This window comes from Condylura cristata, unplaced genomic scaffold (genome assembly GCF_000260355.1).
Source record: "Condylura cristata isolate star-nosed mole 26May11 unplaced genomic scaffold, ConCri1.0 scaffold00020, whole genome shotgun sequence".
In the NCBI taxonomy this organism is placed as follows: Eukaryota; Metazoa; Chordata; class Mammalia; order Eulipotyphla; family Talpidae; genus Condylura; species Condylura cristata.
This window is the reverse complement of record NW_004567121.1, coordinates 26,395,512-26,423,472: the sequence shown is the minus strand read 5'-3', so window position 1 is coordinate 26,423,472 and position 27,961 is coordinate 26,395,512. Positions and strand designations below refer to the sequence as shown.

The 27,961-nt window shown below is 37.0% G+C and overlaps 1 protein-coding gene across 1 annotated transcript in view; it reads left to right on the top strand.

Annotated features, from left to right (window-relative positions):
* The window catches only part of BRE (brain and reproductive organ-expressed (TNFRSF1A modulator)), a 341,266-nt gene that overhangs the window by 17,835 nt on the left and 295,470 nt on the right, over window positions 1–27,961 (top strand). The window contains exon 3 of the mRNA XM_004686335.2: window positions 12,414–12,490. Within this exon, the coding sequence (XP_004686392.1) occupies window positions 12,414–12,490 (77 nt within the window). The remainder of the gene's footprint in view (window positions 1–12,413; window positions 12,491–27,961) is intronic.

The following is a 27,961-nucleotide window of genomic DNA, read 5'->3' as shown; positions in this document are numbered from 1 at the left end:
GGGTCAGGAGAGGTCTGCCGCCATGTGGATCTCCTCCCAGGCAGGCGGGGATTGAACTCATGCAGAAGTGGCTTTAGCTTCTCAGTGCTGTGCTTTAACCCGCTGCGCCACCAGGGATGGCCCCAGGATGTGTTTTAATTTTGAAAATCATTGCCCAAGTGAAATTAAGGAATTAACAAAAATAGTGTTTGTGGTAGAGTCACTCCAGATTTTTTGGTTTCACAGTTACTAGTTTTGAATATTCCTGACAGTAAGTATTTGTGCTGGGCACTGTTTTGCATTCTTAATATGTCAGTGAAGACTCTTAGCAACTCCCTGGACTGTAGTTATTATTTCCATTTTTGTAGAAGAGGAAACCAAGAAAGAGGCAGATTATTTGATTTACCGAGGAATGTAAAATTTGTAGTATATAACATAAAAATACCTTAAGCAGCCATTGAACAAAATGTCTTCCAACAACCAAAATGTCTGAAATATTTATCCCTGGACCCTTTTGTCCCAGATACGTGCATATATATATTTATATGACAGATACAAAGTCATTTCATCATCACTTAAGTGGAAGAATTGAAAATGTAAAACTCCCCTCCCCCATGTTTAGAACTCCCCTCACCCCCAATTCTTGTGAATTGGGAATCTTTTAGCAACACTTGGGAATGGGCTAATTCTCCCTCTCCTTCCCCATTCTTCGTTTTGTCTTTCCTTTTCCACCTGTCATCTTTTTCTGCTGCAGCTCCCTCATCCACTATTTCTTGGTAATTTTTCACTTCTCCCTCCTTCCTGTCACAACCCCTGCCAACTTTCCATTGGTCTTTTTGGTATCCTGTCTTTGTATTCTTCATATAAACTGAAATTTATTGTCAACAAGGAATTCGTGTATTGAGCATTAGTAAGTGTGAGGCTCTGTGAGGATAACAACATAAATAAAGCAACATAATGAAAGAGATAGAAACTCTGCTACTTCATTTCTTGAGCTAATGGAGCATGCCAAGATAAATACTCTCCTGGCCTTCCCTGTAAGGAGCAAGGCTTGAGACTGGGAGTTAGATGGATACTATATGATGCAAAACATTAGGCCACTGGAATTCAGGGAGTAGGAATGCATTTACTCTGGACATATTTTGGGTCATGGATGAAAATGGTGACTTTTTAAAAAGGTTATAGCAGTAATTTTATTGAACAAATTAAAAGTGTTTAGTATCAAAATTACTTTTTATAAAATAGTGTTGTATATTAAATGTAAAGAATAGTATGCAAATTGGCCTGGTCTCTGAGGATTTCTTTTTTTCTTTTTTTTTTTTTTAAAGATTTTATTTTATTTGTGCATACAGAACTGGGATACAGGCCAGATATGTGGAGGGTGAGAGAATTCACCAGAGACAGAGTGGAGTGCAGAACAGGCAGATCAACGAAATACACTGCTGAGGGGGGCAGCGGGCGGGTCAGGAGAGGTCTGACACGCCATGTGGTCACCTCCGGGGCAGGCGGGAATCGAACTCATGAGGAAGCGGCTTTAGATTCTCAGTGCTGTGCTTTAACCCGCTGCGCCACCAGGGAGGGCCTCTGAGGATTTCTTACAACACATACTAATGTGAAAATTATGGCAGCATTCCCACAGTTGGAATAGGATACAATCTAGAACATTCAATTATTTTGTTTTGGCTTTGACATGACCTAGGAATGAGCTTGTCCTCTCCAGCTCTACTTGCTCACTTGCACTGTTTATACATTATCTATTGGGAATTCATGCCAGTAGGTGAACTGCAGGGTATACAAGGACCCAAGATTCCAGGCACTCTTATTTCTTCATAGAGCTTTCAACCTAATGGAATATCTCACGTTGACTACTCCCCTTTTTAGGGTAATTGCAGGTAAATATTTTTCTTTCTCTGGTTTGACCAGATGCAGTTGATTCTTAGAAGGCAGTCATATTATGGGAAACCTTCCTTGATTACACCAACTAAAAGTGGTTTTCTCTGCTCTGTCAACTTCTATTGTGCTTATTTTCTTTAACCACTAATTTGGCAATTAATCATGTTAATTGCCTTGTGACTTGTATCTATTGTTGTCTTGAGTTGTTATTTAAATTGCTCCTTGTTGGACTTTTCACAGGTTTGATATTTGTCTTCAGATTACTGTTCAAAGTTTTTGAGAATAGAGACTCATTTCTCTTACTCTCAAAGCAGTGAATCTGAGGTTTTTGATTATCTCAAACACTTAGATATAATGAACCCCTAATACATACATATTTATATAGTTATACATATACTATAAAACATGTGAAATACATATTTAAAGGCATATGATGAAATAAGCAATGCTATAACTGTATAGAATAATTTATAATACTTGTAAATTGGTATTTCCATATGACAGACCTAGAATCTGAAACAATATAGATAATAATGGAAGAAAAAGACTGGCTGCACAATCTTACAAATTGATATAAAAGTTCTAAATTTCTGCTCTGGATTGCCATATAATTAGTTTTCAATTCTACCCACAAGTAATAAGAAAGATTTTATTAAAATTTTGCCAATGCTTGCAAAAAAACACAAAGAATATATCAAAATAAATATTTGTTACTTTTCCTCAGGGGGAAAAAAAAATTTTGCCAATGCCTGTTCTATGGGTTCAGGTTTCCCCCCACTGTTCATAGGTAGACGGTTCCTATTGGGTATTGATTTGGTAGGTTATTTTTGGGTCTGGGACCACTCAAAAATTTCCATATAAATTAATGGCGATACCATTCCAAAAAGTAACTTACCAAATCATATGACATAGGAATGTTCTGCTTTTGGATAGTGGGGAAAGCTTGTTTTCTAGCCAGGATTCTTTGCAAGAATCAGCTTAAGTCACTTGTCTATTTTTTAAGGGCATTGGTACAGTTAAAACTAGACAGTAGATTTTTTTTTTAAAGATTTATTTATTTGTGCATACAGAACTGGGGTACAGGCCAGAGGCTCAGGGGCAGTGAGAGGCTTTATTAGAGACAGAGCGGGGAGCAGAACAGGCAGATCGACAAAGTACACTGCTGAGGGGAGCAGCGGGCGGGTCAGGAGAGGTCTGCCGCACCATGTGGTCACCTCCGGGGCAGGCTGGAATCGAACTCATGCGGAAGCGGCTTTAGATTCTCAGTGCTGTGCTTTAACCCTCTGCGCCACCAGGGAGGGCCGACAGAGGATTTTTAACATTCTTGAAGCTTATCGCAGTATGCTGCTGGCCATCGAATAACAGAAATTACCACTGTCAACTTCTGGCTTTCAGAATGCCCACCCTTCTCTTGAACACTTGAACAGCTTGGCGGGACCCTAAAGAGGTGCTTGAGGCATTCTGTGTTTTGATAAATGGAAGATCTAGTATAAATATAATTCAGTTTATCCACCTTTTCTTTTATAGTTAGTTGCTTTGGGGGAAATGTTTATACAACTTCTTAAAGATAATCTTCTAGTATCTCTTTCTGCCCCCCCCCCCCGCCAGATTATCTTCTAAAAATGTTTTTCCTTTGCTTTCACAGAAGTCAAACCACTTGGACTTGATTTTGATGGATCATCTATAGTACGGATCAAGTTTCATATTTTTCTCCTTAAGGATGTCTGGTGTCTTAGCGTCATTTATTGAGGATGGTTTCCTTGCCTTATTGCTAGGTAGAGATGCCTTTGTTATAAACTAAGTGTCCAGATATGTGAGGGTTCGTCCTTGGGACTGTTTATTTCACAGTTCACTGGCCTATTTTGTACCTTTGTAGCAACGTCAGTATTTCAATTACTAAGATTTATAATATTTTTTTATTTTAAATAGAGTAAATTCTGACTTTTTCTTATTGTGGTAGAATATATACAACACAGGTTTATTATTTTAACCACTGGGAGTGGCATCAAGCACTGTGGCATTAAAGGATGGCCATGTTGCTGTGCAGCTCTCACCACCGTTCATCTTCAGCACTTTCTCATCTTGCATATTTAAAACTCTTCACCCACTAAACACTGTATGTTTCTTCTCTCCCCTTAGCCCCTGGGGGCAGTCATTCTACTTTTTATATCTTTGGTCCCTTCTGTGAGTGGAAGCACAGTATCTGTCCTCTTGTGGCTGGATGATTGTACAGTTGTTTACCCATGTGGTGGCCGGGTGTCACAGTCTTCTTTCACAAGGCTGAATGATGTTCCACTGTATGTATGGACTATGTTTGGTTTCTACATTTGTCAGAGGTGGGAAGTCGGGTTCTTCCACCTTTTGGCTCTTGAAAATAATCCCATGAGGCTTTTGTTTTTCAAGAGAATCTGGTCTATTCTTGGTTCTTGGCATTCCATTTACATTTTAGAACATTCCTTTCAGCTTTTCGATCAATTTAAGGAGAATTACATCTTTTCATTATGTCATTTAAATCATGAATGTGGTATATGTGTTAAAGTGCTTCTTTTATATTCTTTTAAAAATAGCTTTCTAAGTAGAGATCTTGCACATTTTTTGGTGGCATTTGTGTATGTATTTGCTTATTTGGTGTTATTTAGATGGCCTCTTTCTAAACATTTTTTGATGTTATTTTTTGATAAATGACATTTTATTTTTAATATTATATATATTTTAATCAAACACCACTATTTTATATCCTTGTTAAATTTTTCACAATACAGGATTTCTACCTCAGGGGTGGTCACCACAGTTCTCTTAACCACCAAAGCACCCATAACCCTCCACCAAAGTCCATTGTGCTGAACGTTTCCACTATATGTATCTGTGTATCCTCAACAATAAATAATAAACTCACATAAACTTCTGGCAATGCAGATGAAGATTAAAAAAGCTTTCTATATGCATGGCCATGTTATCTCCAATTAAGAATAGCTTTCTTTCAGATAGTTATACCACTTCCCCAGGCTACTCTGCATTGACTAGGACCTCTAATATAATGATGAATAAAAGATGACAGATGGGTGTCCATGTTTGTTCTCTATCTCAAAAGGAAAATTTTAACATTTTGTTATTAACTAAGATGTTGCTGTAGGTTTTTTTGTAGATGGCCTCTTTCACATTAAGGAAGTTTCTTTTTTTAATCCTCATTTGCAAAGTGTGTTTAAAATGATGAATGGATGTTTAATTTTAGCACACTTATCCTGCACTTAGGAGATAATTCTATTAATTTTCCCTTTTATTCTGTTAATAGGGTGAATTAAATGCACACTTTAGAACAGAAGAAAAGTTGAACATTAATGAACTAAGAATCTTTTTTAAAAAATTAGATTTTTCCCTTTCCTGGTTAAAATAGTATCTGAGAGCATCATTCCTACTGAAACCATATTGTAATTTAAACCACACGTTTGTTATAGGAACACCTACAAACATTTAAAAATATTCCCCACTTTAAAATAGAGTTGAAATCTTTCATTTATAAATGGAGATACAGCACAGAAACAGTTGACGCCACTTGAACTGGCAAACACATTTTTGGGAAAATTTTAATTTTATAATTTTTAGAACATTCTGGGCTGAGTCACTTATTGTGGTAGTGTTAGTTTGAAATTCTAATCTGTGAATTAAACCCATCTCTTTCTAGTAGCATCTAGAAATAGATTGTAGGCTTTAGAGATGCAGAGGATCTGCTTTGTGTATGAGAGCCATTCCGTGTCATCAGGTAGATACTTCTCCCCTTCTGAGGAACAGCCTCAAAATTCTGCCGCAGCACAGTTTTGCTGCCTTCTCTTACCACTTAATTCACTACTCTCCTTGTAGTAAGACCTTAAACTTGACTTCATGGATTTTGACACAGTTGAGTAGATGGACCAGAATTTCTTTCCAAGACTGGGGGTCCAAGATTGTCTGTGAATCAGCCTTAAGTGCTTTTGCAGATCAAATACCTACTTAGTAGATTATTGACGTAGCTGTTACAATGCCTTCTGCCCATCTTGTATCTTCTTTACTGCTCTATTTTACTCTTGAACCCACAATGATTTTGAAACTAATTTAGTCTGGAATGGAGTGGAATTAATTGATAGTAGATTTAACTCAGAGAAAATAAATTACCGTTTTAAATGAAAATGTGGATATCAACTAACAGGTCATGATAATTTGTGATGTTTTTTAAAAGGCAATCTTTGAACCTCTTTAATTTCACAGGCACCTGCTATTTTAGGTTTCCAAAGCTGAAAACTTCCTTCTCAGCTGATGTTAAATATTATTTAAGCACAAACGTCATTATCAAGAAAACAGGAAGCTATGTAGGAGAACATGCCAAATGGTAAATTAATAGGATAAAGGAAACTGACGTAGACTCAGGCAAGAACCTGGAACTCATCTACGTTGTTCTTTGAGGTGGCTTGAAGAATTGAAGTGGTTTAACATCATTATATTTTCCAGGAGATAAATAATGTAGCATTAAGTTAGAAAGCACATATTTTGCATTAAAAAAATGCTAATGTATTTTTTAAATCTTATTTTATAACAGTTTATTTTTACATCATTTTGTATATATATATATTTTTTCATCTCAATGGTAATCCCCGCGGGTTTCCCATCACCAAGTCACCCGTGTGCCATCACCATAGTCCCGTGCACTTACCTCCCCACCCCCACGTTTTTGATCCCATTCCCCACTCTACCCCCACAAAATGTCTCTGGTATATGGCCGTTCATTATTCTTATTAAAAAATGCTAATATCTTAAAGATCGTAGAGTATTCTTGCTAATTCAGATTAAATTTTGGCTGTCACTAAAATCATGTAAAATGTAGTGAGTGACCTTGCCAGTTTTTCCTGTGTCTAGTGAAACTTTAATGATTTGAGTCGTAGCTCCGTAATTAGGAGCATATGGTAATTTCAAACTACTTCGATTTCAAATTTACCTTTCACTGTTTATTTAGAGTTTATTTACTGAAAGAATTTGTTAAATAAATCAATAGTGTCAACGTCATAGAATCCATGTAGCCATATAATAAGGTCCTTGTTCTCTCTTCTGCATCAGATGTATATGAACACGATTCTTACACTTATGATTAATCACTTACTTTTCATTATAGTGCATGGGATAGGACATGTTGGCAGGGTTTTGTTTGCTTTTACTTATTTATTGCTATAGGTAATAATAAAGAAGTATTTGTTGAAAAAATTTAAAATTCACTAATTGCGATAGCTGTACACTCCTTATTGAAAGGTGATTTAATGCAGTAGTTAAGAAAGGGGCCTTCACTCCCTGGTGGTGCAGCGGGTTAAAGCGCAGCACTGAAAAACTAAAGCCACTTCCGCATGAGTACGATTCCCGCCTGCCCCGGAGGTGACCACATGGCATGGGAGACCTCTCCTGACCCGCCCGCTGCTCCCCTCAGCAGTGTACTTTGTCGATCTGCCTGTTCTGCTCCCCACTCTGTCTCTGGTGAAGCCTCTCACCACCCCTGAGACTCTGGCCTGTACCCCAGTTCCGTATGCACAAATAAATAAATCTTAAAAAAAAAAAAAGAAAGGGGCCTTCATTCAGCCAGTCATCTGGCTTTGGATCCTCATTCTTTTCACTAGTTTTTTATCTTTTGTGTGCCTCAGTTTCTTCATTTTAAGACGGAGCTAGTAACAACACCCATTTCAGAAGTCAGCAATCCCCACACGTTGTTGGACTATCTACATCCTAGACAGTGGCATCAGGTGCTAGAGATTTAAAGATGATTTAAAATGATGAGGCCGGCGCGGCGAAGGATGTGGCCTTGTGAGCCTTGGGATGGTTTTGTAAAGCCCATGCTCTGAGAGCCTGTGAGACCCTCTGAGCTTCTCTGTCATCATCGTAAAATGACAGGGTTTGAGTTTAGTCTGTGATTAAGAGTATATGGTCAAGTTTCCCCAGAACTGGGTGCTCAGCACCATGCTAAATACCACGCTAGATGACTTAGGACATTTAAACAAGTATAAAACATTTCTGGGCACCAAAAGTCTCTGATCTGGCTGAGAAACAGGTCATAATTATAGGTGGATAAGAAGAGACTGAAGGGCTGAGAGATTGTGGTGGTTATTGGTTTTGGAATTTTATCGTATTATGGCTAGCTGTGACTTCTGTACTAAAGTGGAGAGCAAGCTGTCTGACTTGTGCTGTCCAGTGTTCTTTCTGTATAATCCGCAGAATAGGGTACTTTACTTCCTTTGTTCTCCAACATGTTTAGCTTTCAAATAGTGCCTCCCTACCATATTGGGGGAAGTGGGGATTAGTATGAGGTAGAGTTTTAGAGCAAAGCTGTTCATTGAGAAATGTTTTTGGCATTACAGCACCAGGGTAATTTTTGTTTTTGTCATTGCTATATTACCAGCATCTCGTGCAGTACTAAGCACTTAGGAATTATAGTTGTCAAATTTGAAATTTTAATTCTCAGCAGTTTAAAAATAATTCTAAGTTATTTCTCTAAAAAAAAATTCAGTTAAATTTTGGTTTTTGAAATCTTAGATAACTATATGATAGTACTACCTGCACTATACAAAAATAATTTGAATGAAACCAGTAACTTTGTGTAGTGGCTTTTTCAAACTTGTGTTAGGAAATGGCTTTCTAGATGAAGGAACTCTGTTTCCTCTATCTGACTCCCCAGAGACCTGAAACTCAGGAACAGCACTCTGAAAATTCTGTGAGAGATAATAAATGTTAGAAATATCACAATGTTTTATATCGCAACGTAAAAGATTTTATATACTTTCCTTAAATACTACTCATTCATAAATCACTCGGCATTTTTTCTTTCTGAAAAAAAATTATTTTAGAAGAAAAAGATAAAACTAACTCATCATTGCTGAGTTTCCATAGTCAAATATAAAAAAAGATGTATTTAGCCTTAAAATTTTTGTGTACAGTAGTTCACATTCATTATAAAACCACAAAGGGGATCAGAAGAAAAATGTAAAAACCACCCTAGTTCCTGCCAAATTTTGGTGACTCTTTGTGAAATCTGCTTATGTGCATATACACCCGCATGCATTCATATGTATTTTCTAGTCTTTGTTAAACCAGAGCCTTATTTTTTTTTTTAAGATTTATTTATTTATTCGTACAGAACTGGGGTACAGGCCAGAGATGTGGAGGGTGAGAGGATTCATCAGGGACAGAGTGGGGAGTAGAACAGGCAGATCGACGAAGTACACTGCTGAGGGGAGCAGTGGGGCGGGTCAGGAGAGGTCTGCCGTACCATGTGGATCTCCTCCGGGGCAGGCGGGGATCGAACTCATGCAGAAGTGGCTTAAGCCTCTCAGTGCTGTGCTTTAACCCGCTGCGCCACCAGGGAGAGCCCAGAGCCTTATTTTGATTAATAAAAAGATGAAATGTCCTCCTTCAGTACTGTGTAAAATTTCATAGTAAATTAAACAGCATGACCAAAACTAATTTTAAACAGAGGTAATTTAAGAAGAAACACTTCAGTTTGATATTAAAAGAACCTTTAGGTAATCTGACAGTGCCTTGTTTCCAATAAGTCTAATCTGGTTACTGTGGGTAATACAGGAGACTAAGCTTAAGATATACTTTAAGTAATTTGCTAAACGTTTCATTAGAGAAACTAATGGTCATGGGGGAGACCTGCTGCTAACAGCTCATCTCCTATGGCTTAGTGCTTGGTCCCAATTCGTATGTTCTATGTAACCAGGAGTCCTGTAGTTAATTGGACGTTAGTCATTTTAATTTGTGGAGGAAATGAGCTTTCCAACAGTATATTGTACTCAAAGGTGAGTTTGGTAGTTTTTTTCATCCATCTTTCCATAATGTAGATTGCCTAGCCCACCCATTAATCCGGCTGTTCCCTACCAGCTCACATTTTACACTCTTGATTTTTCTTCTCCCTAAATTTGCTTCTCTCCTAGTGACCCTGTTGAGTAAGCCCCTTTGTCTACATTGTGCCTGCTGCCCCACTAGTCCAAGCAAATGTCACCTTTCTGATTGAAGTCTGTCTCCCTCCTCTTTCCAGTCCTCACAGTCCATTTTTTCTATACAGTAGATGTAGTGATCTTTGGAAATCACAGTTAATATTGCTGTTCTTACTCTTCCTAAAACTCTTTTTGGAATAAAAGCTGAATTAATTGCCACCGCCTACAAGGCGCTGCATGATCCGCCCCTTACTTACCCCTTTTGCTAGCCTCACCCCCCGTTCACTCTGCTTTAGCCACATTGCCCAGATATATCAAGATTTCTTCCCCCAGATATGTCAGGCTTGTTCCTGCCTTCACGCCTTTGCACCAGCTGTTTCCTCTGCCCAGAATGCACATGGCTGGTCCTTTTTGTCATTTAGGTTTCTCATCCCCCGCCTCGCGAGGTCTTCCCCATCTTCCAGGGTAAGGCAGCACCATGTGGTTTCTTCACAGCATTTAGTGGTCCGAAACCATCCTTCTAGATTTGTCTCTTGTTTATTGTTTCTTCTTTCCTTGCTAGAATCGATGTTCCATGAGGCTGTGGAATTTGTCCGTCTCATCCACTCTGTATTCCTAACTCATAGGACAATGCTCAGATATATAAATCTCACATAAATGAAAAAAAATCAGTGAATGAACCTCTCAGATGGAGAACTGTACTTTCTAATGCTCTCAGGTCCCTGCAGCCAGCTGTTCAAGGGGTAAAGGGAGGCGGGTGAAGGGACAGAACAGAAAAACACTTTCCTAGTCCTGGTTAAAGCATAAAATTCATTAGTGTAAAATGTCATCCAGCAGTAACATTTCAGAAACTAAACAATTTCACATTCAGGAAGGATGAGTTATTCAAACAAAGTAGAAATAGGGGAATGCTGAGGATTTAATTATTAAACTATTTGGATAATTTCAAACCCCAGAAGACATTTGATTGTGAATTTTAAAAATGATTTTAAAGTATTGTTGGTTGAATGTGATTTAGAGAAAAAAATTCTGTGTGTTGCTTGTAAGGTCATTGCTGTCAACGGATTCTAATGCTGTAATTTATTTGTTTTCCGTGTTTTTGAATAACTGCTGTGTTGTGAACTGGAAAAAGATGATAACATGAAGGAAATATTTCAGTATGTGCTCTGAAGAATTTTTTATATTGAAAAATAAAGGAGTATGTGAAAAATTGAAATAGATTATTCTTGATGCATGGTTTTCTGTAGTTTATAAATTAGTGTTTTGATTGGTCCCTGCAGATAAAGAGGAATAATCAGCCTAGTGATTTATGTTAAACTGTATCTGAGTTAAAGTTTGTCTGGTCTTTTCTCTTTTATATCCAGATAGTTTTAGGAAAAACTAATTGTAAATCTAATATGAAATCTGAGTTAGTTTTTTTATAGTCAGCTTTGTCTTAAATTTATTTTCATGTGACTTGCCTTTCAAAGTGACCAGCTAGGAAAATTGTATGTGTATCCAGTGTACTTAAGGTACTTTTTTAGATTCTTTTCCAGAAATGCCTTAGCATTAGTTTTGGAATTATTTGGTTAAAAAACTTCACTTTAAAAAAATGATGACTTAGTTTCCTCAGTTGACATCATATTGATCTTTTCTTAATTTATTAAGTGTATATTGATGTTATACACTAGAAGTTTTAACTGATAGAAAGACAAAGTAAACCTGGGTAAAGAACAGAAAACATTATGTAACTTTGTGAGGTAATAGATTAAAAAAGAAAAAAAACAACTGGTCATCCCTTGTGGTACAGTCGGTAAAAGCACTGCGCTAAGAAGCTTAAGCCACTTCCGCATGAGTTCGATTCCCGCCTGCCCTGGAGGAGATCCACATGGCGTGGCAGACCTCTCCTGACCCGCCCGCTGCTCCCCTTAGCAGTGTGCTTCGTCGATCTGCCTGTTCTGCTCCTAGCTCTGTCTCTGGTGAAGCCTCTCACCCTCCGCATCTCTGGCCTGTACCCCAGTTCTATATGAATAAATAAATAAAGCTTTAAAAAACAAAACAAAACAAAACAACCAAGCTGTTGAGACCTGGGTGACTAAATTTGCATTTTACCTGCAATGGAGTGAGGGTGCATTGTGCTCTCCTGCTGATGTAAGTTATGGGGTGCCAGATGAAGAAGTGCCTTATCTTCGGGAAAAGAGAGCACACCTTTTGGTACCAGTAAAAGGCCAAGAGCGCTCTTCTTAACACAGAGAAAGCTAGACTATATTTAAGATGTGACCACAAAGCGCTCTTCTCTGACAGTTCTTGGCTTCCAAGACTACAGACCTGGCTTGGATGACATGCCTGTTTTAAAAGTTGAGATTCACTTCCTTGAGAGAAGTGGGCGAAGCAGTGCTGGTGTCTTTGTTAGAAGACATGTGTGTTTTCATGTAAAATAAATGAGCTACTTTCCTGAGGGCAGTGTTCTTATCTTAATTAACCTCAGTGGACATGAAGGGCTTTTACTGTGTTCTGTTAATCCAGTTTTAATTTTTAATCTATAAGGTCACTTTTATTTATGTCATAAATATGTCGGTTATTAAAAAATCTTTTCTTCCTTTCTTTCTTTGTAAGCTGCACATCATTGACTCCTGGACCCAACTGTGACCGATTTAAACTGCACATACCATATGCTGGAGAGACATTAAAATGTAAGTAAATGATGACTGCTTTGTTGGAGATGTAGATGACGGTGCTAGTCACTGGACTTCGTGCTGTGTGTTTATTTTTGGCTTTGAGGTATTAACTAAGACATTGATCAGTAAGATTTACTACTTTTGTCATTTGCCTTTTTATCCTGTTTCTATTCAAAGGCAGTTGGCAGGGAATGAGTTGTGGTGAAATAGGCAGGTGCAGAAATTCTTAACTTTTAGGCATCTGCAGAAGGTTTTGTATTTTTTCCTCCACAGGCAGATCTTATGTAATACACCAGTAAAAATACTTTAAAGGTGCTTTAGGATACCCAACTATTTAGAAATTGGCCCTAGGGAGGAGTGGCAGCTCTCCGCCATTGCTCCAGGGCCTTGCTCTTGCCTGGCTGTGGTGCTGGTGTGCTCTGCTTGTCCCCAGTGGCCTCCAAGGCTCCTGGCCTGGCTGTGGGGCCTCAGCATGTTTTCTCTTCAGCAGTGAGAGTCAAAGAGCAGATGGCTCCCAGGGACAGACTGGTCACTCACGTAGGGGAGGGGCTAGGGTGGCAACCTGGTTCACACTTACTCCATCATCAGGGAGCTGCCTCTGCTGATTTATTGAGAGCAGGTACAAATCGAAAACCTTTAATTCAAAAGCAATTTTATTAATTAATTCATTAGAAATTCATTGGTATGAATTCTTTCACTTTACATATTGGCTTCTTTCAAAATAAACACATACTGTGGACCAGCCAAACCAAAGGTGTGTGTGGCGTGGTCGAGCTCTTGGACCACTGAGGTGAGACCTTGATGGACAGCGGCAAGACCTGCCCTGGGGCGTGGCCACCACCTGTGGTGGCGTTGGGTTGTACCAGCCCTTCTTGCCATAGTTACCGTGGCTGCAACTCTGGCCCGATATGGAAGTGGTTCTCGCTTTAGTGTGGCCATCATGTCATCAGGAAATCTCTGTTAAATCCATGCTGGCGGGGCACAGGGTCTCAGAGCCTCTCAGTTTTCTCAGGAATGTGAAGGATGGGAAGATGAGTGAGCAGTGCCTTTCAGCGTGCAGGCTGGGCGCTTTGCTACTCCAGGCCGAATTTCGTATTCTGGAGAATCACTTTTCATTACAAATGCAACATGAGGAGAAAAACGTGTGACACGTTCACTTGCTAACCTTGCATTATTAGATGACTCTTTGGAAACCACTGAAATATAAAGGATGTTCACCTGTCTCAGGATAGATTAGATTGCGCCTTTTCTTGAAAAATGTTAACTAATTTGAAAAGCAATGATCAAAGGAAGTCATTCACATGGTTTGAAATATAAGTACAGAGACTATTTTTTTGTTCATGGAAGTACAAAGATTCTCTTTCCTCTGTCTTCCCAGGCTTAGCCTTCTTCTGCAAGGGAACCAGTTAAAATTAAGAAAATTGTTTCAGTGGTTAGTTCTTCAGGGGGTTATCTCCTGAATAATATGCTTTTGATTCTTTATCCTTTTCTGGAGTCCTTCTGATAATTATTTTTATTACCACAGTCTTAACTAGGTACAATTATTTCTGAGAACCCTTTCTTGTCCTTTGGTCCTCTTTCACAACACCTTGTTCTTAGGTTATGACTATAGTTTTTTAACAGCTTTGAAAGGATGCAGAGGTTGTTTTCTTTTTAAAGTTTTCTGAATTGTTTTTTCATTTATCATCTTTCCCCTCCCCCCTGTTATCCTGTAGTGTTTCCTCAAATAAATGGTGGTTTCTGGTTGTCAGACTACCTAAGTACTTCTATTTGAAAGAGACTGAACTTGGATGGGGCTTTTGTGCAGGGGAGCCAGTCTTACTGAGTGTGTGGGTTAGTGGGGAGCCCGCTGTTCCTGTGTCATATTTTGGAGCTGAGGTGTTCTAGCTTTCCCCTAAAGTGTTAGTTCTGTTTCTTCAGAAAATTCCTTTTATTTCCCGGGTATACACATCTGACTGTTAGAACATTCTTTTGGGGGTGAGGGTGCAGGGGGTGAGACATAGGTACTGATCCCCGAGGGCCAGAATCACCCACCTGTTCAACTCTAACCCCTGCTAAGACTATCTCCCCAATGGCCACAACTTGATCCTGCAGGATTCACCTGCCTGCAGCTCCTCAGGACTGGAGGGCTCTCCCGGTTAACCTCCCAGTTCTTAGTTCCATGTCTTCTTCGTGTCTCTCCTTTCACTGGATTAATATAAATGCTTAAGGGTTTACAAGGACAAAAGGCTTCCTCTTTATTAGTAGCCTTTTCCTCACGTTATTGTAGCCAGAGCTTCCTCTGCCTTGTCTCATCAAGTACTGTTCTTCCAGCTGCTTTCCTACCTTCTAGGAATTTGGAGTAATTTCTTATCTAGTGATTGCTATTCTCTTCCTTACTTTTCACTGTTCTGTTGTTCTGGATTTTTATCTTTCTGTTTTTTCACTATCATTTAGTGGGAGGGTGGGTGTTAGAAGGGGAGAAGAAACAGTAAGTGTGTGTAGTTAGTCTACAGTTTTAAGTGAGAAATAATGTGACTTCGTAATGATCTAGCTGTATGTGTTTACTAATGTCCTTTATCCTCTCATGGCTATAAGAATTTTTACAGGAAACTTCTTAGAACATTAGTGTATTTGGACTGGTAGTCACCATAGCTTCTCATTAAGAATGTCTTGTCAGTTGCTTAATATCATTATTTGCTAGGGACTTAATCCTTAGACTTCTTCACAATAATTCAATAATAAATTGAATAAATAAATTCAATAATAAATTGTTTATCATTAAGGTGAGTCAGTGTCCCCCTTTAAGCAGCTCTCAGCCAAATAAAAGGAAAAGACAACTGGTTATGGAAGCAACATTTGTAAACGTTTATTGAATTGGAAGAATGAATTGTTTATTTTTGCCTCCTGAAGTTCTTGATGTTATTTGGGAACGATTTGTGAGGGATGTTGGCCACTTGATTAAGTTGCGTGTTAGAGCCAAGACTGGGCCAAGGGATTGCAGAGCCATGGACAGATTTGATTTAATGGTCTAGAGAAAAGTGGCATAATGTTCAGTTCCTTTTAGGCTTTGGGATAGCATAGTTTTTAGGGCCCATCACCATTTGGTTTAAAAATGATCCAAACACTTCAGATCGGTGATACTCCAGTGCTTCAACATGGGGGTCCATGATAAACTTCTTCAAATTTTCAAAGTGAACTTATTTTTAAATGTCTGTTGGAAATATGATATTCATTAAAAATAAATGAAATCAACTACAAAAAATTAAGAAATATAAGTCACTGTTCTTTTTAGGTGTAAAATGGAAAAATTTACATAAAATTGAAACAAGCCCTTTGAACACATAGTTAAAATTTCAGTAAAAATCAATTGAATCATCTTTACTGGCCAAGTATTTTGTGTATCTGCCCACATAAATTTGTTCATGTCGTCAATTACATAGCAAGGTTATTTTACTCCCTTTGTTTATTATTTAGCTTGTATTTATTTAAACTTTCTTTATAGCTGTACTTTTAAAGAATGTTTCAAAACTGTGTACATTTTTTATAGATGTTTCTTAGACGACTTTGTTGAGTCATGATGTGTTGATGATAGTGGTAATACTGTAGAACACTTAGACCTCTTATTAACCTCAATAATTAGTATATTATTAGTATATTTACTCTGCTCATGGCTTGAGCTTATTACCATATCAACCTATGTTATTGTAAAAATATCATTCATGTGAAAGCACAAATTTTAAAAAATGTTTTTTCCCTCTTATAAAACAGTACTATTTTGCGTTGCTTTAAAAGGAATGCTAGCCTTTTTTTTAAAGCTCTTTTATTTTATTTAAAAAACCTTGCAAGAATGAAGATACTTGTTTCTACTCTGTTAATTTTTAAAACCTTAAATCTGTTATATCCAAGATCAATAAGAGTTGTGATTACCTCCTACAGCAAATGCAGTATTCATTTTTAGAATACAGTTCTCTACAACAAACATTTTTTAAAACAAATGTAGATTTCTAAAGCAAGCATATGTAATAGAAAAGTTAGATTGTTTAACAATTTTTGGAAAATAATTACACCACTAAACAGAAAAGCTCTTTGCTTTATTTAGAAAACAGAGCTAAATTGAAACCTAATTTTGTGGGAACAAGAAACTGTATAGATTTAAATTAATATTTATCCAGGTCATTATATTCTGTGATAACTACTGGGTAAGTATTCTCTAATTTTAACCTTTATCTTTCTAAGTAAATGGTAATGGCTAACTCAGTACTTTACAATCTCAAAATCATCTGTGTCAGCAACTTCTTTATCAAAACTTTTTCATTAGATTTCATTGAAAACTTGAGGTCTGAAATTTAAACTGTACTTTTAACCAAGGCTGAATCAAAGTATTTGGAACTTACTGTCATTTTTTTTTCAGAGCTTTAAGTTAGAGATGGAGACTTTTTGTTTGTCAAACTGTATCGTCAGTCCCTACCACAGGACAGATGTCCAATTAAATGTTTTTTGAAGGACTGGAGTGAATACATGCATGAATTAATGAGTCTCAGTGTTCTGCTTTTTATTGTTTGAAGCTCGTGGTATAAAGAATGTAGAATTCTGTTAGTTGTATCCAGTCTTTAGAAGTTACTTATTTTTTAAAATTTTCTTTGTTTTCCGCCATTGCTCATTTTTGTACAGTGATATAAATGATAGTTCATTGTACAAAACAGGTGTAGACCCTGTAAAATTCCCACCACCAGTTTGCCTGTGCACCATCACCACAGTCTCTTGTGCTCTTCCCACCTATTTTGAGCCTTCTCCCTCCCGCACCCCTGTAGAATGTCTCTGATTTAGAATTGTCTGTTAATTTTGATTTTTTTCTTTATTATAATTTTTTTCATGATGCCTTATTTTGTTCTCCTGTATTCCTCCTATAAGTGAAACCATCCAATATTTTTCTTTTTCCTTCTGGTTTTTATTATATGAAGAATTTGTAATTGGAACATTATTCTTAATTTAGAAAGCAAAGAAGGACATACTGTTCTTTGTAGATTTGGAGTCTTTATCAATTTTGTTTTTATATGTATATCTACTCTGCCTTCTCAAAGCAGACTAATGAAAATAACATGAAACTATATATTGTATTTTGGAGGATTTCATATGTTAGAAAGCAGTTCTTCTCCAAATGTTTCATCTGTGAATAAAGGAAATATACAGTTAATGATAGTCAGAATGAAAGACAAAGGAGAGAGCATATTTTTACCCATGATTTCACAAATTGAATCTACCGAATTAATTACTCACATTCAAAATTAAATAATTGAAATAAAAAAAGACCAGAAAATTATAGTATAGGAGGAATGATGTTATTGTCTCCTTGGTGCTTTTAATGTGAAGAGACCGCCTTTGGGCAGTGAAGAACTGCCAGTGTGTGTAGGATTCTCATGGAAAATCTGCAAGAGTGTTTGCATTAAAGAGAAGTCTTTGAATCTTCTGATCCTAGAAGAGACAACTGGTATTTACTTAAATAGGATAAGAAGAATGAATCTTTATTGATCAAGATTGATTTAAATAAAATAGTATATGCCAAAGTTTAGGATGGTGCCACTAACATGAGTAAAAATTTACTAGTTCTACTGAAATTCACAGCAGAAGAAAAATTGCCACCTAAGTCACTCCCCAGTGTGTAACTCTTGAAGAAATTGTTGTGTCTTTGTGTACCTTATATAGGGCAGGGAGTGAAGCTGTTTTGCTTGTATTTCTCCCCTGCCCAGCCCACATCTTTAGCTTACTGCTTGGCATTCAGAGGGATTCAGTAAGTGTTTGTGGATTGAATGAATCACATACATTCTTTGGATCTGACAATTTTTGGTTTGGTAAAGGAGTGACAGAATATTGAAGTATTCTCAATTTTAAAAATTCTTTGAGTAAAACTTTGTAGCTGTCTTTTAAGATCAAATAAGCAGATCAAACAAATCTGTGGCCATTGAACCAAGCAGTTTGTAACCTTGATTTCAAATTTGAAATTCTCTTTTGTTTAAAATTTTAATTTTTCATACTAACAGTTTATTTCAATCAGAGACTATTTGGTTATGAGAAACCCATTGTAATAAATATAAATAAAAGAGTTTGTCTTTATAAGGAAATAAATGAATTCCATGGTGCCCACAGACAGGAAATATAGCCAGGAACTGGAAGGGTGTTAGATAGCATGGTAGCTGTCAACATCTGTGTCCCTGTTTGTTTGTGTCTTTCTCTTGCAACATAGTCTGTTGTCACTAAATTGACTTTATTTATTTATTTATTTTTATTAAAAAGTTTATTTTTACATCATTTTTCACATTTTTTTTTCATCTCAATTGTAATCCCCACGGGTTTCCCATCACCAAATCACCCCTGTGCCACCACCATAGTCCCGTGCATTTCCCTCCCTTCCCCCCCCCCCCATTTTTGATCCCATTCCCCACTCCACCCCCACAGAATGTCTCTGGTCTATGGTTGTTCATTATTTTTGTTATTTTCTCGCCTGGTCCATTATACTCCTGCTATGAGTGAAACCATCCGGTATTTTTCTTTCTCTTTCTGGCTTATCTCACTAAGCATGATCTTTTCCAGCTCCATCCAAGTTGCTGCAAAAGACATGTGTTTCTCTTTTTTTGGTTGCTGAGTAATATTCCATTGTATATATGTACCACATCTTTCTAATCCAGTCATCTACTTTTGGGCATTTGGGCTGCTTCCATGTTTTTCCAATTGTAAATAAAGCAGCAATAAACATGGGGGTACAGGTATCTTTTTCAATCAGTGTTTTTGTGTCTTTTGGGTAGATACCTAGGAGTGGGATTGCTGGGTCATAGGGAAGCTCCATGTTTAGCAGTTTGAGGAACCTCCAAACAGTTTTCCATAGTGGTTGTACTAGTTTGCATTCCCACCAGCAATGCAGGAGAGTTCCTTTTTCTCCACATCCTCGCCAACATTTGTTGTTGCTAGTTGTTTGAAGATGTGCCATTCTCACTGGGGTGAGGTGGTATCTCATTGTGGTTTTAATTTGCATCTCCCTTATTACGAGTGATGTTGAACATTTTTTCATATGCCTGTTGGCCATCTGCATTTCCTCTTTGGAGAAGTGTCTTTTTAGCTCTACTGCCCATTTTTTGATGGGGTTGTTTACTTCATTTTTGTTGAGTTTCATCAGTTCTCCGTATATTTTTGTGATCAGTCCTTTATCGCTACTTTTGTGTGAGAAAATGTTTCCCAATTAGTGATCTTTCTGTTTGTTTAAATTGACTTTATTTTTTCCCCCTGAGATTTCTGTTTTTCCTTACGTAAAGAGAACCCCCCCCCCCCCTTTATGGTGACTCAGTGCAAGGCTACCAGGGCTGGCCTCTTGTTTTTGTGTCTAAATTCACAAAGGAGAGAGGGGGTCTGATTGGCAGCTTGGGCTGGGTGACCACTCTTGGTCCTGCCATGTATGGCTCTAGGGCACGTGCTGTCACCTGGTTACTCTGGCCAGAGTTAGCTCAAGGTGAGCTTGGGCTGCGCAGGCTCCCAGACAGGTAATCCATTGCATTGTTTCAGGAGTTCTTTCTAAAGAGCTTCCAAAGGATACTATAGACATTTTGTTTTTGCTTTTAACAAAAGCAGCAATTCTGTTTATCATCTGAGAGGAATGATGAAGATTTCAGTGCTATTTGACAGAGAAGTTATGCTGAAAAATGATCTCCATGGATTTTGAAGTTGAAAGACTTTTTCAGAGGAAAAACCTTTTTTTCCAGAGGAAAAATAAAAAAAAGTAATTAGATTTGGAAAAATCACTAAATTAAAATTTTTTTTCCCCAAGTGTGATTACAGCAAAAGGAAACTATCTCAGGTCTTTAAATGGAACACAACATTTAATTAACATTGGCCAAACATGTAGAAAGATTTTTATAGACACCGTGCACATAGTGTTCTAGAACTTCTACTTTATTTGCACTTGAAGTTCAGCTTCATTTGTGACCATGTCAGGAGCTGTTTGGCTGCTGTGTGTGGGGGGCATTAGCAGGGCTTCTTGCATCTCTAGTCCCTTACAGTGACTTTGTCTTTGCTAATCAGCACCATAAGCTCACAGTGCTCTTTACCCTGCTATTTGTTTCCTAAAAACTTAATTATGCAGCTCTGTGTAGAGACTTATGTAGGACTTTGTACTGAGGCTGTCAAGCAAATTCAGCACCAGACTGGGCAGGCCTGAAGTACCCAGTGATACCGTGGAGAAGTTTATTGCATTGGGTAAAAGAAATATTAAGGTTCTTTTGATTTAATCTGATCAGTAGGAATTTTGCACCTTGTTTGGTTTGTCAGTGTACCTGATATTTTGAACGTTTGGCTAATAGATCCAAAAGGCAACCATTGTGGCTACAGTTGGTGATTTTTTTTTTTTAGAATGATCATGCTTTTTATGAAAAATTTCTTGGATTGTTTAAAATAAGTATTTGGCAAGTGGTAACCAAACAATCTTTCAGCTTTTACCCTTTAATCTTCCCCTTTAATATGATTAGTGAACTAAATCCTTCGATCAGCATCCAAGGGCGTCAGTCTGCCTTTCCAGGCTCTTGGTCCTTCCCAGTTGGAGTTCAGATGACATCAATCCAAGTCAGAGCCTACACAACTGATTTGCACACTGTACCTCTCAAATGAGCTTCCTCTCCTGTTTTTGCATTTATTCACTGTGTTAGCCTCATTAGGATGAACCAAGAAAATAATAAAATAGCCTGCCATTTGTGACTTAATTTGATTCCTCATTTACACTTCTAAATGTACCTCTTCAAGAATGAGCTCACGCTCTGGGAGTCTCGTTGGCTAGCACTGTCCTCTCCAGGATCACCTGTAGGACAGTAGGAAGTAGCCAGTTTACTATTGTTAGGGGAAAAGGATGTCCTGGAATGAACTCTAAAGATACAGATTTTGTGGACTCCACCCCAACTGCAGACACCGAAACTGGGAATCCCAGCAACACCAAAGGGAGGATTGCAGGGCGGAGTTAAGCAGCCATGTTTGTTACAAGTACCAATCCCTGCACCCCCAAAGGGAGGACTGCGAGGACCCGAGGGCAAGTTAAACGGCCATTTTGGGGTTTTGGACATAAAGCTGGACATGTTGGGCTGAGGGTCTCTTTCTCTTTCTTTTAGCCTCTTCAACAGCTTTTAGTCTGCCATTGGGGTTCCCGGTCAGTAGAACTGGTAGGATGTATTAGTGAACTTGTATCTCTCTCTTCCCCTGGGTTGCTCCCCCACCCCCACTTGTAAATAAACCCATCACTGACCTTTTTGTGTGTGTCTGCAGTTGAGTCTTCAACTCAGGGGTGAGGACCCACAATTAGCCAACCCAATTCAGATTGGGTTGTCTTGTAACACTACAACTTGTAACAGTTGAGCTATTTAAATATTGGATATTATGTCTGGGTTCTTAGTATTTTGCATCATTCTGAGAAGCATTATAATTTTCCTTAGTAGCATAGTTCATTTTACTTTTATTTTTATCTTTTTGAAAGATTCATTTACTTAAAGATTATTATTATCTAGCATTCAAGGTATTTTTAGAGGCTAATTAGGTAGGCAGGTCACCTTTTGATTTAGTGAATGTTCTAAAAAATGCTCTTTGAAAGGCAAGTTAGAAGTACTAATTTTGTGGATTAGACATTATCTCTCAGAGTTTGAGGATTCCTTTGTCCTGGTGTTTCAGAGTATTTTATTTTCTTGGAATTCATGTAATATTAGAAAAGTTTTATGAGTAGCAACTAATATTAACAAACATGTAAAATCAGCTTAGTTTTAACTAATAGTGTGTGTGTGTGTGTGTGTGTGTATGCATGTATGTATGTATATAAATGTAGTTTTTATTTATCTAATTTTGAAGCTAGTTATAGCTTATTGAAAATGATTGATATAATTGCTAATTTAATTTGTTAGGCATTTTATAGCTAGATAGTCTTATTTGTATACATGATCTCATGGAATTACATAATAACTGAGATCAAAATTTCTATATCATTTTTAAAAGTTAACTTCATTGAGGGCCCTCCCTGGTGGCTCAGCCAGTTAAAGTACTACACTAAGAAGCTAAAGTCACTTCCGCATGAGTTGGATTCCCGCCTGCCCCGAGGAGATCCACATGGCGAGGCAGACCTCTCCTGACCTGCCCTCTGCTCCACTCAGCAGTGTACTTGATCTATCTGGCTGTTCTGCTCCTGGCTCTGTCTCTGGGGAATCCTCTCACCCTCTGCATCTCTGGCCTGTACCCCAGTTCTATATGAATAAATAAATAAAATCTTTAAGAAAAAAAAAGTTAACTTCATTGAAATTTAATTTACATATAATGAAATATACCCATTTTAAGTGTACATTTCCATGTATTTTGGCAAGTATAAACACTTGTATAATAATATATACTACAGTCAAGCTTCCCCAAAGATACAGAACATTTTATTTCTTTTGCAAATCATGTCCCTTTACCACCATTCTTTCAACCCTCGTTGTAGATTTTCCTTAAAACTATAAAACTGTCTTATCTGTTTTAGAATTCCATAAGAATGGTATCCTGTACTATCCAGTTTTTAGTGTATGTCTTTTCATAAAAGCTTACTTTTTTGAAATTAATCTGCTTCATTTCTTATATCAATACTTTTATTGTTGAGCTGTATACATGGATATACCATCATTTTTAAGATTCACTCACCTATTGAAGGGCATTTGGATCATTTCCAGTTTTTAGTTATAAATAAAACTGCTATTACCTTTCTGGCCATGTCTTTTTTATGAAAATAAGTTTTCATTTTCTTGGATAAATTATCTAGGAATGGTATTGCTGTGTTGTAAACTAAGTGTAGACATGATTTTATAAATTAACAGCTAATCTGTTTCCAAAGTTGTTGAACTGTTTTACATTCCTACTAGCAGCCTAGTTACTCCATACTTTTGTCAGCACTTGGTACTGTCTTCATCTGTTCTGGAGGATGTGTAGTGCTGTCTCATTGTGATTTTAATTTGTATTGTCATGTACTTATGGACTGTTAATATACCTTATTATGAGGTGGCTCTTGATATTTCTTACTTAGTGTGTTGATCAAGTGCAGTTTAGCAGGTTTTATCATTGTTTTAAGCTCTTGCATAAGAAATGTTTGCCTACCTGAATGTCTTAAAGATTTATTCCTAGACATTTTATACTTACACTTTTGACATTTTGGTATGTGAATGATTTTGAGTTACTTTTGACCATATATATATGTGTGTGTGTGTGTGTGTGTGATATATGTGATATATATATGTGACATATATATGTATATATGGTCAAAAGTAACTCAAAATCAATACACATAAATAATTACCCATTTATGTGTGGGTCTCTTTCTAGACTTTTCATTGCATTCTGCTCATAATTCTGTCTTATGTGAATACATCACTGCCTTGACTACTATATAGCGTTGTAGTAAATCTTTTAATCAGGTAGTGTATTTTTTACAATATTTTTTTCAAAGCTCATTTTTATTATTCTAGATTATACTTCCAGAATCAGTTTGACAAATGTATACAAAAATCTTGCAGCAGTTGTATTAACTATGAAGTCAATTTGTAGAGAAGCAATATCTTAACCACACTGAGTCTTCCAATAGATAAAAGTGGAAGTGTCTACTTATTTATTTAGATTTTCTTTAATAATTGAATATTTTAAGTGAAAAATTTTTTTTAACAAACTTTGTTTATACTTTTGATGCTAATTTATAATATAAAATGGTTTTTTGAGCTTCTTTCCTAATCAATTGAAGTAGAGCTGATTTTGATAGATTAAGCTTTCACACTACTGTGTCTTTAAAATTTGCTTTATTAGTACTAGTAACTTTTTTATAGATTCTTTAGAAGCTTTCTGCAGAAGCAGTCATGTGACTTGCAAAAAAAGACAGTTTTGCCTTTTTCTTTCCAATCTGTATGCTGATGCTTCTTACTCTTGTTTTATTGCATGGAATTTGCATTACTAGTATTAATCTCACTTGATCACTCAATATTATTTCTTCTATATGTTGCTGGAGTTGGTGCATTCATATCTTAAGGATAGTTGATGCAAAATTAGAGTTTTTTGCTTGGTTTTGGTGTGAGAATAACCCTGGCCTCATAAAATGGCTTGGGAAATGTTCACCTCTGTTTTTTGAGAGAGTTTGTGAAGGATTTGTTTATTTTTTTCTTAATGTTTGATAGAATTCACTAGTGAAGTCATCTAATAGCCTGAGGAGTGTGGGTGCGTGTGTGTTGTATATATTTAACTATGAATACAATTTCTTTAACTGAATTGGTTCATTTAATTATTCTTATGTGAGCTTTTGTAGTGTCATCTTTCAAGAAATCAACCCATTTCATCTAAGTTGTTGAAGATACTGATATATGTTATTCATAATACTGCCTTATTATCCTATCTTTATGTTACTAATGTGAATTTTTATTTTATTATAATTTTTGTTATTAAGATGGTAATTTTTCCTTGAGGGATTTTTGATTATTCAAGTTACCTTGAATGATCTATTCTAGTTGGTCATGCTTTATTAGCCTTTTATATATTGTTGGGTTCAATTTGCTAAAATTTTGGTTGGAAATTTAAATTTTGCATTTTGTTCATAAATGATGCCAGTTTGTACTTTTCCTTTTTATATTTCTCTGTTTCTTTCTCTGTTTCTTGACTTCTTAGCAAAGTTGGCTTCAGAGTAGAATGAGTTACAAAGTGAACCCTTTCATTTTGGGAGGATGGTTTGTGAAGAATTCATATTATTTCTTCCTTGAATATTAGGTGGAATTCTCCAGTGAAACCATCTGGGCCGGAATTTTCCTTGTGGGAGGGTTTTAAAGTACAGATTAAATCTGTAAATATTTTCAAATTTCCCTTTTGGTTTTTTTTGTTGGCATATAGGTTATTTAGAAATGTGTAATTTCCAGAATTTTCTGGGTTTTTCAGGTTATCTTTGTTGATTTTGGACTTAATTCTGTTATGGCCAGAGATCATGCTTTGTGGAACTAACATTCTTCCAAATTTATTGGGACTTGTTTTATAACCTAGGATATGGACTAACTATACTTTTTCTGAGTGTTCATAGATGGTGTCAAGAAATGCCTTTATCTGTTAACACCTTTCTATCTCAGGGTGGTTCCCTTTTCATGTATATTTCCTGTGTTGGCAATAGTGTGTCCTTAATAGAAAATAGGGACACATACTTTTCCAGAGTAGTGACACAATGGTTAAATTCTGGTCTGAGCGAAGAATGCTTGGTAGTAGGGAAACAGTTCTATGGAAGTACATAGAGGGCCCTGACGTAATTCTCTTACTTGAACTAGTCCCTTTTCTTTATTATTTATCCTTAAGAAGATTGAACTACCCTCATGTCAGGGACATGTCAGACAGAAGTTGGCATGAGATTTGGGTCATGCTATGACCACTCCAGATGGCTCAGTCACTCCAGATGACTTCAGGTTGACAGCGGTCTGATGTAACTTGATATGTTGCTGCTGTGCATTGATTCTCGCTGGATCAGTCTGTGATAGGGGAAATGTCGACATTTCCTACTTCCACATTCCTGTAACATGTAAACAGAGTCTTCATTTCCAGTGGATGACATCATTCATATTAACGTGTACCTTTCTACACTTATTTTGTGTAGAAATTTATGTCAGGTACAATTCTTCTATTTCTATTGAAATTAAAGATTAAGGTTTTTTTTTTTTTTTGGTCTAATATAAACTGCCAATTCTTCATAGAACAATTCTTTTAATACTCTCTCCAGGCTGCTTCCAAATGTCCAAAGTTACTGAAATTCTTCTTCAACATTTTGGAGTCAGGCAAGATAATCTTACCTTTTAATTCTTAAGCCTGTTCCATAGCAGCATATGAAAAGGAAAACCAGTAGTGGCTTTTCCTTTTGATACCATTCATATCAATACCATTAATAACAACCCCCACACAAAAAAAGTCCTTGTTTTTCATCTGCTTTTGGCTACTGGTCAGTGTTGTAAAAGGAAGGGAACAAAATGTTTTATAGGATCATGTCTTTAGTGATGGGGGATTAGAGGCATTAAAAAAATAAGCAACTCAAATCTCTCTCCTAACAAGAAAAAAAAAAAGGCAACTTAGGAAAAAATTTTTAAAAAGGCAGAATAGGAAGGTGCTAGCGGATTTAGGACATTCCAGAGTTTTGTCAACATGGAATTTCAGGTGAAGACCAGATACCCCTAACTTGCGAGGGGACCGAAGGGACAAGATAAAAAGGGGTTGAATGGGAAAATAATTATCTTGGGGGGAAGAGAAAGGATTTTAAAAGAAGTTTTCTTGCAGTCAAAAAAAAAAAAAAAATTGTGCCCTCCACCTTGGGCCTTGGGAATGAGAATCTTTCCATATCATTATTGTTCTATACGGTAATGGTACTGCTTTGTAAGCCTAAATCTGTGTGGTTGCATTCAATATATAGAAAAGTTACAACTCATCTCAAGTTAGTTCTTTCTTTGTACTTATGCCTAAACCTCTCCATCTGGAGAAATGCCAATTTGCCACTAAATTTAAATAAATAAGAACATTTCTCATCAATAGGGGTGGCAAATTTAGCCCCTCTTTAAAGCACTGAGCAATTTATGACCATATGTTAAATACCATAAAACAGCTTTAAAGACTTGGTCCCTGGCCATTGCCAGATTGCTCCGTAGGAGTGTAGCAGCTCTGCGAGGGACTGGGAATGTTTCCTCCGGCCCTTGGAGGCCTCAGTAACTCACTGATGTCACAGCCAAAGAGGCCTGTTTTCAAACATTCTCTTTATAAAGGTGAAATACTAAAAGATTCCATTTTGGCATTTGGGTGCAAAAAAGGCAAGACTTCTTTTTGATTCTTAAGGGTCAAAATTAGTATGAAAAGTGTTGTGTGGGAGAATGAGTAACTTGGCAGCAGTGAGTCCAGAAGGCAAGTCTAGGAATAGGTAATAGATATCCTACTCATTCTTTTTCTTGGAGTATGAACTGGACTTTTATGAGGCATAAGCAAACCAAATATCACGTTTCTCAGCCGTTTTCTTTTTGCCAACTTTTATGAAATTAATATTAATGTTAAAAACAATTTAAAAAATTTCGTCCCCAAGGGCTGCCAATTACAAGGATTTCTTTTCTTCCAGGAGTGTGAGTCATTATTTGGTGAACTCCAAATATTAGTCTTTCTCACCATCATCACAGCCTGTGAATCATTTATGGCATTCAGTGGGTTCATGGCTGAGAAGGTGAAGGTGTACGCCAGCAAACATGTGATTTTTGGTCAGGAGTCCTGTAGGACACCAGATGAACTTATAACACATGTGAGGAAACCAGTGGTTCAGGCAGGGGGCAGTGTTATTAAATAGGAAAAAGCTCCAAAAAACTCCATACAAGATTTTTCTGACTGTTCTCTCTGAAGAATAACTCTTCCTCCAAAGGAAGATGATGAAATTTGGCTGTCAAAGGTCCAGGATTCCTAGTCTTTTTGAATGTGTAAGTGCCAGCC